General features: G+C 45.9%; 1 protein-coding gene across 2 annotated transcripts in view; it reads left to right on the plus strand.

Annotated features, from left to right (window-relative positions):
* Nucleotides 1-850: 850 nt before the first annotated feature.
* LOC148016944 (putative aldo-keto reductase 1) overlaps nucleotides 851-14,005 on the plus strand; it is a 120,285-nt gene continuing 107,130 nt past the window's right edge. The window contains exons 1-2 of one of the 2 annotated variants that reach the window (XM_087663220.1): nucleotides 851-1,132; nucleotides 1,634-1,695. In XM_087663220.1, the coding sequence (XP_087519346.1) occupies nucleotides 1,654-1,695 (42 nt within the window). In that variant the 5' untranslated portion in view covers nucleotides 851-1,132; nucleotides 1,634-1,653. The remainder of the gene's footprint in view (nucleotides 1,133-1,633; nucleotides 1,696-14,005) is intronic. The other variant, XM_087663219.1, reaches the window with a different exon arrangement.

Consider the following 14,005-nt stretch of genomic DNA (forward strand, 5'->3'; position numbering starts at 1 on the left):
TATAGATATAGGTGAGAACATATTCTAGATATGGGTGTTATCGCCTCTTTTGGCCTCTCATTGGGTAAAAGAGAAAAATTCATAGCAAAGCATAGATTCATAAAGGCTGCATGGTTAGTAGGATGTTAGTGTATGTACCTTATGAGGGTAGCATATGGTGGAATCTACTTAAGAGTTAAAGACTCGAGCTGGAGGTGATAGTAGCTAAACTATCTATCATGATGATCGTGCAAAGGTGGCAAGGATTTGACAATTACCCAAGACTCGCGCTTGGGAACAAGAAGATCATAATAGCATTAAATTTAGGAATGGCCATGAGGAAGATGCTAGATGGTATAGAGTCAGGATTCAACAAGGAGTGAAGAAGTGCAATAGAGCATAGACAATCCACATTTTGGAGTCCCAATTTCTTGAAATTATGAGGAAGAATTGGTCCTTGAAGTTGCCCCTTAAGGAAATACGCTTTGTATGGAGAGTAATTAGGGTAAGGGGGCCAATTGCAAAACATGTGTTAAAAAGCAAACACTTTAGAGCCAATGACCTTATAAAAAAGAAGAATATGCTAAGAATCTTGCTTAGATGTCATTCATTGATTTGCCAAAAAGTGTTACATTACTGGCTCTCAAGTGTACCCTTACGTCCCAAGATTGTATTATTAAAATTACATAATATATTTTAAAAATAAAAAAAAACAATATTGGACTTGTTCAATTCCTCTCAACATACCTTACATGCTCATATATTCAAATCTGAAAAAATTTACAAAATACAAAATCTTCTTCAAAAACATACCATCTAAAAAATGCATCTTTTTTGTTAGGTGTTATATAACTGGCCCCTTCAGCCTATAGCGGGGCCGGGGCCGGGGGAAAGAAGAGGGCTGTCTGAGGAAGCAAGTGCATAAGATGCCAAAACCATTTGACGTAGCATGATAGTAGACGAGTCGCCTCATGCCGCTGTCGCGTTCACTTCACCTGACTAGTGACGAGTGTTCATCCGTCACAAGAATGGAAAATTCAATCGCTAGCCTGCTGAAACACAGGGCGATGTGTGTCTGAACTCTCAGCGAACCTTTTGATAGACCAAACCCTCCCGCGTCCTATAGTTTTCCTCTTCGAGAACAATACAGAAGGTAATATGAAAGCACAGCTAGAATTTCCGGGTCCTCCATTCATCCTTACACATGTGCTTTTCTTTATTTTGCTTCTGTGATGACCATAGTGGCAATTACTACCTCTGTGGTAATCACAGTCGCGAATGACTTCTTTGCAGCAATTTTATTTGTTAATTACTGATCCACTATTCCGAATTCTATTTGCAAATTATTCTATTTGTAAAATGTTGTTCTTACACATAGAATTCAGTAATGGCTCTGTGATAATCATCGTGGCAAATTACTGATTATATGGGCCTATCGGGTCTGTAATTTATCATGTGTGTGCCACTATCATCATCCATTGCTATCATCATAGCGGCATTTACAGACGGTCTTGTTTTGCAAATATGCTTTTCAGCAAACTCTCAGCAGAGGAAGCTTTCAGTTTGGTGCTTTGTCCTAATTGTTATTATACTGAATATGCCCTTTGGCTTGATGAGCAAATCCAATAAACCTTTGACTTGTCTTTTATGGCAGGTCCAGTTCTTAATTGCATCATGCCTCTCCCTGTTCGTCGACTCGGCACACAAGGCCTCAAGGTTGGTTTGGATTTATAGGGCTGTTGATCTTCTTCACAAGTAGAAGAAACCAAACTCCGTTAATTATACAGCCTGGATGGATCTCATATCTAAATGTGTACACGCTTATAGAGGTCCATAGTAAGGTTTGTAAAGCTTATTGTTTCTTATCATTGATAAAAGAAGGGTAAATCAGCAAGTGCACAGCCAGTTTCTGAGGAGATTACATCTCAAAGTGTGCCTTTTAGAAGGTCCCTTCAAGGATCACAATGAGGGTACTGGAACGGCACTCACCATGGATTTCCAACGAAACAAATCAGGGGTTTTGGCGAGCCATTGACTTCTGTAAGGAAGTAGCTGGCCCTTATTGCCAAGAAAAAGAACTTGGCTATTGTCTCATGTCTAATCTGAGAGGTTAACAGAAAAAGGATTGATACTAGTAAGATTTAGATGATTGTTTCTTGATTTGTCAACATGAATGCTCGCAATCTTCATCATTGAGGTGCATTCGAGGTTAAAATGTGAGTAATTTTGGTAAGTAACTTGTGACCATTATGTTAGATTGTATGGATCCACCCCCTGAATCTTTTTGTTAAGCATGGGTACCTGTTGCTCAGGAAATAAACAATAAAATAATACAAAACTGCTGCCCTATGCTTGTCCTGGAGGTGGCCAAATATCTAGCACCCTCTCTCTCAGATCTTGGACGTGGCATAAGGCTAAGGGATTTGGAATGTTGATGAAGAGTGGCTTGAGGATGTGCCTCGGTGAACAAATTTGCGAGATTGTTCTCAGGTTTGCAATACTCCACATCAATGGTCCTGTCCAAGACCTTCTTGTGAATGTAGTGATATTGGATCTTGATGTGCTTCATCTTAGCATTAAATATTGGATTCCATGCCAAGGCTATGCAATTATCATTGTCGTATAGAAGTGTATTAGCTCATGTTTACAAACTCCTCCAACAACCTCCAAAGCCAAATGGTCTTACAAGTAGTAGAACAAGCTGCTCAGTACTCATTCTTTGTAAATGAAAGGGCAATTATATTCTACTCTTTGTTGCTCCAAGAAATCACACCTGTACCTAGAAGAAAGCAATAGCCTATCAGTGATGATTTGTGAGTAACATCACTAGCCCAATTTGAATCAATCCAATCTCATGACACGAAGGGCGAACCACTTTGCACTTGCTGGATAAAATAGGTCTAGATTGGGGGTTTCCCTTAGGAATCGCAGTATCCCTAAGGCAACCTTCCAATGCACGTTCTTGGTTTACTCATAAAACTTGCAAGCAAACCACGCGGAAAGCACAAATCGATATGTGTATTCAGAAGCCGAATCAATGATCGAATCTAGTGTCTATAGTGGGAAGTATCTGCCAATGGTGAATCTACATGAGCTATATTCAGATTCGTGGGAGTAGAAATGGTCCAAGACTCCTGTTGCATCTCAAACGTGGTTAAGAACTCTTGCACATACCACTATTGTTGGGAGAGAGATCCCCCTCGTAGTTTGCCATATCTCATGACCTAGGAAGAAATGAAGAAGCCCCATATCCGCCATCTCAAACTTCTCATGGAGTGCTTTCTTAGTCTACTTGGCCAATTGGGCATGGTCACATGTCAGAATGAGATTGTCCATATAAAACACAAACATTGTGTGCCGTCCAGCTAATGTGTGGATGTACAAAATTTGGATCGGAGGTAGATCTTAGATATCCCAACTTGCCTTGAATGAATAAGTCTATCTTCTCATCCCAAGCACAAGAAACTTGCTTGAGGTCATATAGGGGCTTCTCTAACCTATGTTCCTTATCTTTTGAGGTAGAAAAGCTTGGAGATTGCTCTACATAGATTTTCTTCTTCAAGTCGCCATTCAAGAACATGAACTTTACATTCAATTAGTAAACTGACCATCGCCTATGGCTAGCAAGAGCAAGTATTGTCTGAATGGTGGCCATACGAGTTGTGGAGACAAAAGTATCATGGAAGTCAACACCTGGCCGTTGTGCAAAGTCTTTGGCAATTGGCCGTGCCTCGTGCTTGTCCAGTGTACCATCATTTAGATACGTGGTCTCATGCTTGTTGAGTGTACCATCTTGAAGACCCACTTAACTCCAATCATCTTCTAATGAGGGGCTGAGGCACAAGGTATCAATTGCCATTCTTCTCAATGGACTCCAACTCTTGCTCCATGGCCTATCACCAATGATTAGACCAGTTAGTGCAAAGAAGTTCACCAATGGCCATCCTTTAGTCACCCCTTCTTGGGAGGCCTCTCAATTCTTGCATCATGGAGTGTCTCAGGAGTTAGGAGCCCAACGAGGAGGAGGTTGATGCTCCGCTTGTCGCTTTGCCTTCTAGAACATCCACTAGTGGGGATTTGGTGGAGAAGCAATCTTCTCATCTATAGATGGACCTTCAAGAGGCATAGACTCCACAGGCACTAGCTTACGTACCCAACTTCAAGAATAGGGAGTTCGTCACTCCCTTTGCAGCTAGAAACTCAACAAATTGTACACCTTGGTTGGTATAGACATCCCGTGAGATGGGATAATAAATCTTATGGTTGAGAGTTGAGCCAAGAAACACCTGTCTTTTGGAAGCCATCTCAAATGTATCCCTTTACTTCTTTGGGATGTAAACATATACATCACATCCAAATACCTTGAAATAAGAAACATTTGGTTTTAGTCCAAAATAGGGCTCAAAGGGAGTTATACTAGCAATGGTGGATGTGGATGACTGATTTAGGATATGAACTGCGGCCATTATTGCTTTGGTCCATAGACATTGAGTTTACCGATGCTCCATCATAGTCTGGGCCATCTTGATGACTCTCCAATTCTTCTACTCTAATATGCCATTTTCCTAATGAGTGTTTGTGTTGGTATACCCCGATGAATCCTTGGATTTGCATAGAACTGAGCTAATTCATTGGAGACAAACTCTCCATTCTTGTCAGATCTCACTATCTTAAGCTTCTAGCTTGAATGGTTCTTCTTCAAGGTAAGCCAATCCTTAAAGTGAGAGAAAGCTTCAGATGTCAATGCTAGAAGTGAAACTAGTCTTCCTTCTTGAAGAGGGTGGTAATTCCCTAATCAAGCACTTAATTACAACAATCAATAAATAAACATAAATTGAAATGTACAATTTACCTTAATAATCTTGGACATTGGACACCTTATTGGCTCCAAAATTGGTGCCCCTTTCGGTATTTCTTTAACTTCAATTGCCAATGGATTGATTATAAGCCGAGATTTCATGATCTCCTTGGCTAATCCAAAAGCTCCTCGTTGATCCAACAATTAGCACATAAATTGGGCATTTTGCCCCTTGATTTTCACCCAAGACTTGATCTAATTGGACCCCAACTGGCTAAATGCTACCCCAAATTTACAATGGACGGCTAGGTAGTAGGCATCTAAAATCCCTAACAATACAACAAGTTGCAGGTGCTTATTTCAGTATACGATTCCTTATCGTGTTGGCATGGGTCCACCAAATTTGGTTGAGATTTGCTCAAAATGGCTAAGATCTCCTGAGAATGGGTTGGAGAAGGTGAGAGAAAGCCAAGGTGAGAGAGAAATCTGCTTTTCTTTGTGAGAACCTTAAAATCTGCCTATTGCTTGCTCTAGCTTGCATTTAATGTAGTCACCTACTACTAGCACCTCCAAAATGCTTCACCTAATCAACAATGCTGTTGCAAGCCCCTGGGAGGTGTATCCTTGTTGTCCCCTACTTGTTGAGGCCCCTAGATGGTTGTCTTTTGTAGCAAATTGTTGTTCTCTGATTAGAAAATGAACCAACAGCTCCCTCCCTCTCTCTCTCTCTCTCTCTCTCTCTCTCTCTCTCTCCTAGGCTGTAAATGTACTGCTTTGGTCTCATAGGCCACATTGGCCTTTTAGAGACGTTAATATACTCTCTCTCTCTCTCTCTCTCTCTCTCTCTCCTAGGCTGTAAATGTACTGCTTTGGTCTCATAGGCCACATTGGCCTTTTAGAGACGTTAATATACTCTCTCTCTCTCTCTCTCTCTCTCTCTCTCTCTCTCTCTCTCTCCTAGGCTGTAAATTGATTGAATGGTTGAGATCTAGCTTCCAAAAACGCTTTCTCAGTTTTCATGGGCATTTTTGCCAAGTGGTAGCCATGGTTGTCAAGTATAGGTACGATACGGCATGGTACGATAAAATACGGTACTAAATGGTACCTTATAATTTTATAAGTATGATACAATATTAGTACAAAAAAAAAAAACTTAATTTTTAAAAAAATCTATAAATAATAAGATACATGTTTAAAGTGAAAATAGGCTATAACAGTGCCATTATAAAATAAGATCAATGAGCATACATGATACATCATACAAGTATCATAGGAGTCGAGAGTCGGGTGAGTCACAATGGATTCAAGAGTCAAGAGTGGAATCTGCCAATCTAGATACAATCATCAATGATACATCATACATCATCATCATTTGAGTGCTCATCAAGAGAGTCTGAAGATGACCCCTCGGCATCGGATGATGAGACACTCTCATACTCATCCTCATGAGGTTACTATCATGATAAAATGATGGCTCCCTGGGCAAAGACTGTGTAATTGTAGGCAAGGGGGGATGTCATCATCAGGTACAGGATGAGAGCTACTAGAGCCTCGCCTCACATATGTTAACAAACCACTCAAACCACCCCTCGTTGATCTCGGAGGGCATCGAATGACCATGCCCCTGCCAGCAATTGTTGTGACTCAAACTCCTTGAACTGGTCGAACTCCTCGCCCACGAGCTCGCTAATTGCGAGTATCATGAGTGTCTGCTGCTATGAGCTCTCAATAGAGCTCTACAAAGATCTGCTCCGCATCAACCTCTTGGTGTACACTCGGAAGAGTGTTGCCCTGTCAACATGAATGTATCAACATTCACCTACACAATGCACATAAGATTGTAGATACTAAATTGTTAAGTATAAAATTGAAAACAACAAATTTAAACTTGACTTAATCAAAACAACAAGTCTTTAAACTTTACCTGCTTTGGACTACCATGGTCATCATGGCCTCCATCATGCGCAAGTTAGTGCTATCAGAGTGCAGCGATGCGGAAGTGTAGGACAAAGACTGAGAGAGAGTGAACACACAGAGAGAGAGAGAGAGAGAGAGAGAGAGAGAGAGAGAGAGAGAGAAGGAGACAGTGTGAACGCAGAAAATCTGTAGTGTAGTATGCTGTATAAGAGTAAAGAAATATACACGAGGGCAGAGGAAATTTCTGCGTGTGTCTCTGTCTTGAAAACCTCGATCTCTGTCAGCCCGAGCAGAGTCTGTCTCAGCCAACAGATCTCAAGGTCAGAACCTGAATGAATAACTGAGTGTGCCACCAATTGGCTATTTATAGCCAGAAAATAAAGAATGCCTGCACCAGGTCGGCTGCAGTAAATGCAGCAGACTGAATAAAATAATGATAAACCAGTCTGACTGCAGCCTGCACTGTCCGATTGCAGCTGCTGACATGGCACCCTGCTGACGTGGCACTGTACAGCTTGCTGCTGACGTGTCCTCTGCCTGGTTGAGAAAACATGCTGTACCAAACCCTAACTGCGCAGAAACCCTCACACAGCTTGCCCAGGGGATGACTCTACCTCTAACACCCCCTCTCAGATCCTGGACGAGGCATCAGACTGAGGGATCTGGAATGTGGCTGAAGAAGAGCCTGGGGAAGCGCCTTCGTGAACAAATCTGCAAGATTATCCTCTGTCTTGCAATACTCCACATCAATGGTCCCATCCAGAAGCTTCTCCCGAATGAAGTGATATTGGATCTCAATGTGCTTCGTCGGGGCATGGAATACAGGATTCCGTACCAAGGCAATGCAACTTTCATTGTCGAACTGTAGAAGAGTAGGACGAGTCTGGGGGCAGCCAAGCTCCTCCAACAATCTCCGAAGCCACATAACCTCACATGTGGTGGAAGACGTAGCTCGATACTCCGCCTCAATAGAAGAAAGGGCGACTGTGGGCTGCTTCTTGCTACTCCAAGAGATAACACTTGTACCCAAGGTAAAATAGTAGCCTGTAGTAGACCGCCGGTGGTCCACATCGCCAGCCCAATCCGAGTCACTCCAACCTACAAGAACAAGATCTGAAGCATCTGTACCTGCTGGATAAGAAATCCCTAAGTCAGAGGTATCCCTCAAATACCGAAGAATCCTCAAAGCAGCCTGCCAATGCACCTGTTGGGGTTCACTCATGAACCCCGCCAAAAGACCCACAGCAAAACAAAGATCAACACGAGTGTTGAGAAGCCAAATCAAGGACCCAATCAACTGACGGTAGCGGGAACCATCCGTCATGGGAGAATTTGAGTGTGAAGTGGCCTTCCAGTTCGGATCCATAGGAGTAGAAATGGTCCAACAAGTCTCCATCTCAAAAGTTACCAAGAGCTTCTGTATGTATCATTGCTGAGAGATGAAAATCCCCCTCTGAGACTAATAAATCTCGTGACCCAGGAAGAAATGAAGAAGCCCCAAATCCGTCATCTTGAACGTCTGATGTAAAGCTGTCTTGGTCTCTCGGACCTTCTGTGCATGATCCCCTTTCAGAATCAAATCATCAACATACAACACAAACAACACACGACTAACCTCGAAAGTGTGCACATAAAGCTGCGGATTGGCCAAGCTGCGGATTGGCCTTGGAGCACCCATATCCCAACTTCGACTAAAGAAACGAGTTTATCTTCTCATTCCATGCACGCGGAGCCTGCTCGAGGCCATACAAGGCCTTCTTCAACTTGTAAAATTTTCCATCCGAGGACCCAAAGCCAGGAGGCTGCTCAACATAGATCTCCTCCTGCAAATCACCATTGAGAAAGGCTGACTTTACATCCAACTGATAGACAGGCCATCTCCTATGGCCAGCCAAAGCAAGAACAACTTGAATAGTCGCCATACGAGCAGTGGGGGCAAAAGTATCATGGAAATCAATGCTTGGGCGCTGAGCAAAACCTTTAGTAACAAGGCAAGCCTTGTGCTTGTCCAAAGAACCATCGCTAAGGTACTTGGTCTTGAAGACCCACGTGACGCCAATCACCTTCTTGTGAGAGGGACAAGGCACAAGAGACCAAGTGTCATTCCTTTCAATAGCCTCCAACTCGGCTTCCATAGCCTTCTGCCAATGGTCAAACTGCAAAGCCTCCTTCACTGAAGTGGGCTCACGATCCTGCATAGCAAGGGTCATCAAACAATAGTTAGAGTAAACAAGCCCCATAGAATGTGCCTGATTCCTCCGTGACCTCCGCGGTCATCTTGTGGTTCCCACTCCTCAGGGACCCCCTCCATCCTTGAATCTCGAAGTGTGTCATGGGTCCAACGAGGAGGCCGACCGTCGCTCTCCATCTGCTGAAGACTCAGGTACATCCACCGGCGGAAGCTCCACCTGGGTGGCCGGTGGAAGAGAAGACTCTGAATTAGAAGAAAAATCTCCATCAAAGGACTCTGGCTCCAAAGGAACTGTCTCAGGAGCCCAACTCTCCCCTAGATCTCCAAGAACGGGGTGCTCCTCACCCCCCTCGGTGGCCGGAATTTCCACGAACCGTACATCTCGACTTGTGTAGATATCCTACTTGACGGGATCAAATAGATGATAACCTTGGGACTGGGAGTTGTAGCCAACAAAAACCTGCCATCGCGGAAAGCCGCCTCGAACTTGTCATGCTGCGTCTTCAGGATGTGCACATAGGGGTCACACCCAAAGATCTTAAAATAAGAGACATCAGGCTTAGTCCCAAAGTAAGCCTCAAAAGGTGTCATCCTGTCTCAACGGCTGAAGTGGGAGATCGAATGAGGACGTGAACTACGGTAGCCATTGCTTCGGCTCACAGAAACTGAGGTGTTTGTCAGTGCTCCATCATGGTGTGCGCCATCTCGATTACACTTCGGTTCTTCTGCTCCAAAATGCCATTCTCTGGAGGAGTGTTGGTGTTAGCAAACTCCTAGTGAATGCCCTTATGTGCACAAAAACGAGCAAACTCACTAGACATAAATTCACCACCCTTGTTTGAATGCAAGGTCTTAAGTCGCCGGCCATATCGGTTCTCCTAAAAAAGAAGCCAATCCTTGAAGTGAGAGAAAGCTTCCGACTTCAAAGTCAAGAAATAGGCCCATGTCATCTTACTGTAGTAATCTATGATCAATATGAAGTACAAGCTCCCCTTCAGGGACTCCGTCCTCATCGGGCCACAAAGATCCGTAGATACAAGCTCCATAGGTGAAGTAGACCTCCTCGAAGCTTTGTTGGGAATTGCATCCCGATGCAGTTTCCCATGAATGTAGGAGACACATGGCTGATGGCTCACCACTATGTATGGCAAACCTCGGACAAACAATCCTCGCGACGCCTTCTGAAGATACTCATAGTTCAAGTGGCCAAACCGAGCATGCCATAGCTTGGACTGTGTCTGAGAGGTAAGAAGAAGAGAGATAAGAGTTGTAGAGGACTTCAATTTGTAGATGCCATCCTCCTTATACCTTGTAGAGAGAACCTTCCTCGATCCACAATCAAGGACTCGAATAGTATCACTGTCAAACTCCACCAAGAGGCCAAGAGAACAAATCTTATGGACCGAAAGTAAGTGATACCCCAAGCCTGGCACATGCAACACCTCGGAAGTGTGGGTACCACCATGTCCATCTGGAATAAGATGCATCTCACCCCGTGCAGCAATAGACACAGAAGAGCTGTCTCCAATGAGAATCTGCCCACGCGAAGGTTGCAAATGGGCAACGCCAACGGGGGAAGGAGTCATGTGCCGTGAGGCACCACTGTCCACGATCCACTCTCGAGTTTGGGGGGCTGTCATTGCAGCATCAGAAGTCTTCGGTGTAGAGTTCTCAATGACCGCTAAGTGTAAAAAAGCAGCTGATGAGGGTGCAACCACCGCTTCAGAATCCTTCGTGTCCTTCTTCTTGGTGTCCTTCTTGTCTTTGTCGGGGCAATCCTTCTTCCAGTAACCGGTCTTACCACAAATATGGCAAGTTGATTCCTTCTCCTTGTCCTTCTTGGATTTGTTGTCCTCCTCCTTCTTCTTTTGGTCCTTCCCCTTCTTCTGAGAGACTTGACCAACCAAAGCCTCTGATTTGGAAGCATTTTGTCCCTTCAACTGTTCCTCTTGGTCCAAGACCATAGGAACCAACTCTTCCTACTGAAGAGTCGACTCCCGCCCTAATGTAATAAGAGCAGAATAAAAGGTACCGAATTGTGGCGGTAACTGAGACAACAAAGTGATCACCATGTCTTCGGAGGAAATAGGCTTTCTCGCATTTTGAACTTGCATTTGAAGTTGCCGAAGCTTGTTGATGTGTTCCCCAAGCGAAGAAGACTTATTCACGTACAAGGTCCACATTTGCACCTCCAAAGAAACCCTCTACATCAGGGTCATCCGGTTATACATGTGGTCGAGTTCCAGCCATATCTCTCGAGCCACCATCAAGTGCTCGATGTGAGCTATCACGGCTGTAGTGCAAGACAGAAAAAGAAAAGAACGAATCTTGGCATTCAGTTTGTCCAAATGAGACTAGGCCTTGGTCAACTCCGCACGAGCACTGGAAGAGAGTTTGGACTCATTTAGTATCGAGGGTCAGTTGATCTCCTCCAACACAAGCTCCTCCAAATCATAAGACTCAAGAAGGGCCAACATCATCACCCGCCAAATGCGGTAATTGTCACCATCAAGCTTCTTATCCGATGGAAGAGCCGGTAGGACATGCACCTTTTTGTCCATGATTGCTTGGAACTCCAAATCAGCCTCTGTAGACATGTTCACCTGCAATGCCTGCACAAACGCAAAATCAGCCCCCTCTGACTGTGTAAACGCAGCCTGTTAGGGCTGGTTTCTCCGCTGCCCAAACCTTCTTCACCTGTCGAAGGTGATTAAATTTTTTTTGCAATGGAAGTCCTAAAACACAGCCTTCCTCCCCTTCGAACAGCAATAGCCTGCAGCAAATTCACCAGATTAGACTCCTTTTCTGCACACCCACGCTTGCTTCAACCTTGATCCAATGCGCAGCCCTCCCGCTTGCCCTCGAATCCTGGAAACGCAGCCTTGTGTCGCGATGAAATCTCCTCTTTAGGTAGGTTCAACCTCATTCAGTCCGTCTTCACCGCTCTGATACCATGTCAAAGTGCAGTGATGTGGAAGCGTAGGACAGAGACTGAGAGAGAGAGAGAGAGAGAGAGAGAGAGAGAGAGAGAGAGAGAGAGAGAGAGAGGTCGCCATCGCCCGCGCCTGCAGGCCCCGCCGCCCTCGCCTGCAAGCCCCGTCGCCCTCGCCTGCAGGCCCCGCCACCGTCGCCTGCAGGCCCCGCCGCCGTCGCCTGTGCCTGCAGGCCCCGCCGCCGTCGCCTGAAGGCCCCGCCGCCGTCGCCTGAAGGCCCCGCCGCCGTCGCCTGAAGGCCCCGCCGAAAACACCTCGCCCGAGCCCCCCTGCCCTAGCTCCGCCCGCACATCCTGCAGAGGTGCGCCTTGCCAGATTTCAGCCCCTTTACAAGTCGCGTCTGTCCACCATCGTCGAGGGCTGCATCGACGTCGGTTGCTGACTGTCGCGCCTGCTCCCGGAGCTGTCCAGACGCCCTGTTTCCCAGCTCCTGTGAAACCCTAAACCTGACCTTTGTCAGAGAGGCAGCGTCCGGAATCGCGTGCCCTCTGCTCTGTACACAGAAGAGAGAGAGAGAGAGAGAGAGAGAGAGAGAGAGAGAGAGAGAGAGAGAGAGAGAGAGAGAGAGAGAGAGACTGTCGGTCAGTCCTTCTGTGAGATCAGTTCGTCATACACGATGGCTGGTTTGGATCTGGATTTCCTAGACCAAACGGTGGCAGCACTTGGCCCGGACTCTGTTGCTGAGGAACCCGAGGATATGGTTCCGTGCACTGAAGAATTGCCCCCGGGTCTTGACATCCAGCCTGCGGGCAAACGTACCAAGCACACCCCGGAAGAGATAGGCGTTACTCCCGATCGTTCCTATGCGCAGGTTGCTTCGGATCTGGTGGACTCTCAGGAGGTGGACTGGGAGCATCTGTTGGAATTTGCTAACACGCTGCTTGGTGAATATGTTCAACACAACCAGGAAGCCTTCTCTGCCTCTGCTCCAGACGATGTTCTGGAAGCTACCATCGAGCCAAAAACTGTCCTACGCTCCTTTTCGGTATTTTATGATCGCGCGGTGATACTCTTCTTCACCGGTCGCATCCCGCTGCTTTTCCGTATTCGCCAATGGCTGCAGAGTCTGCTACAAGGGGAATGTGTTGAAGAGATTTTTGTTGGATCCCGGGGTTTTTTTGAGGTCCTCTTGAAAACAGAGACGCACCGTGCTGCTCTTCTGTCTAAACTGCCTTTGTTTTTTGATCGTCGCTTGGTTCATGTGGTTCCATGGCGCCCGATGGCAGATTTCCAGCGCCTCCTGCAACGTGAATGCCCTGTGTGGGTAGAAGTGGAAAATTGTCCGGCTGTTTATTGGCCGCTATTAAAGGATGCTATGGCCGCTGTGGGCACGGTTCTGGTCCCTCCCAGTCTCAGGGCTGTGAATCGCAACCGCTTGTGCATGTTATGGGATACTGCGCGGAAACGGCCTGCATGGTTACGCCTCAATTGCTTCGGCATGCATCCGTTACACTTTCGTTTGAAATGGGGCAATTTTGCTGGCCATTGCTTTTCCTGTGGACAGTTGGGGCACTTTATGGCTGAATGCCCCGAGCAACAACACGTTTCAGATACAGCTCATGTTGCTCCGCCCATGGAAGATATGGTGTGTGATGCTCCGCCGCTGGATCCTACCCACCCCAAGTTCTGGCCAAAGGTAAACAACAGGTTTCGGGTCTGGATTCCCGTGCTACTGATTGGGTTGAAGTACGCGCCAAAAAAGGCAACAGGATTGGTGCTGGCATGGAGAGTACTGGGCCTTCTACCTCACACGATTCCATGCGAACATTTATGCGCAGGAAGGAAATGATGTCGTCAGAGCGCTCTGCTCCTGCTATGGTTTCTTCAACTCCCCGCCACCAGCCCGCCAGGAAAATGTATTCGGATCGTCTCAAGGGTCCACCTGCACAGCTGGCTTTTGATACCAGAGGCAACGTCATTACTCCCTGGGACCGTCGTTACCCACGTTCCAACCCCAAGCAAGCCGATATGCCCTCAACTTCCAAATCTGGTCCTCAGAACTCTTTTGCGGTGTTGGCAGATTTCTTGGATGAGGGAGTCCTGGACATTCTCGCCGACAAAGTCAAATCGAGGCAAGTTGTGCTTCGTACCTGATTGTGTTTTGTATACACATGAAAATAGCCACGT

This window comes from Lygodium microphyllum, chromosome 22 (assembly GCF_053477565.2).
Source record: "Lygodium microphyllum isolate KBCC chromosome 22, Lygodium_microphyllum_v1.1.10, whole genome shotgun sequence".
NCBI lineage: Eukaryota > Viridiplantae > Streptophyta > Polypodiopsida > Schizaeales > Lygodiaceae > Lygodium > Lygodium microphyllum.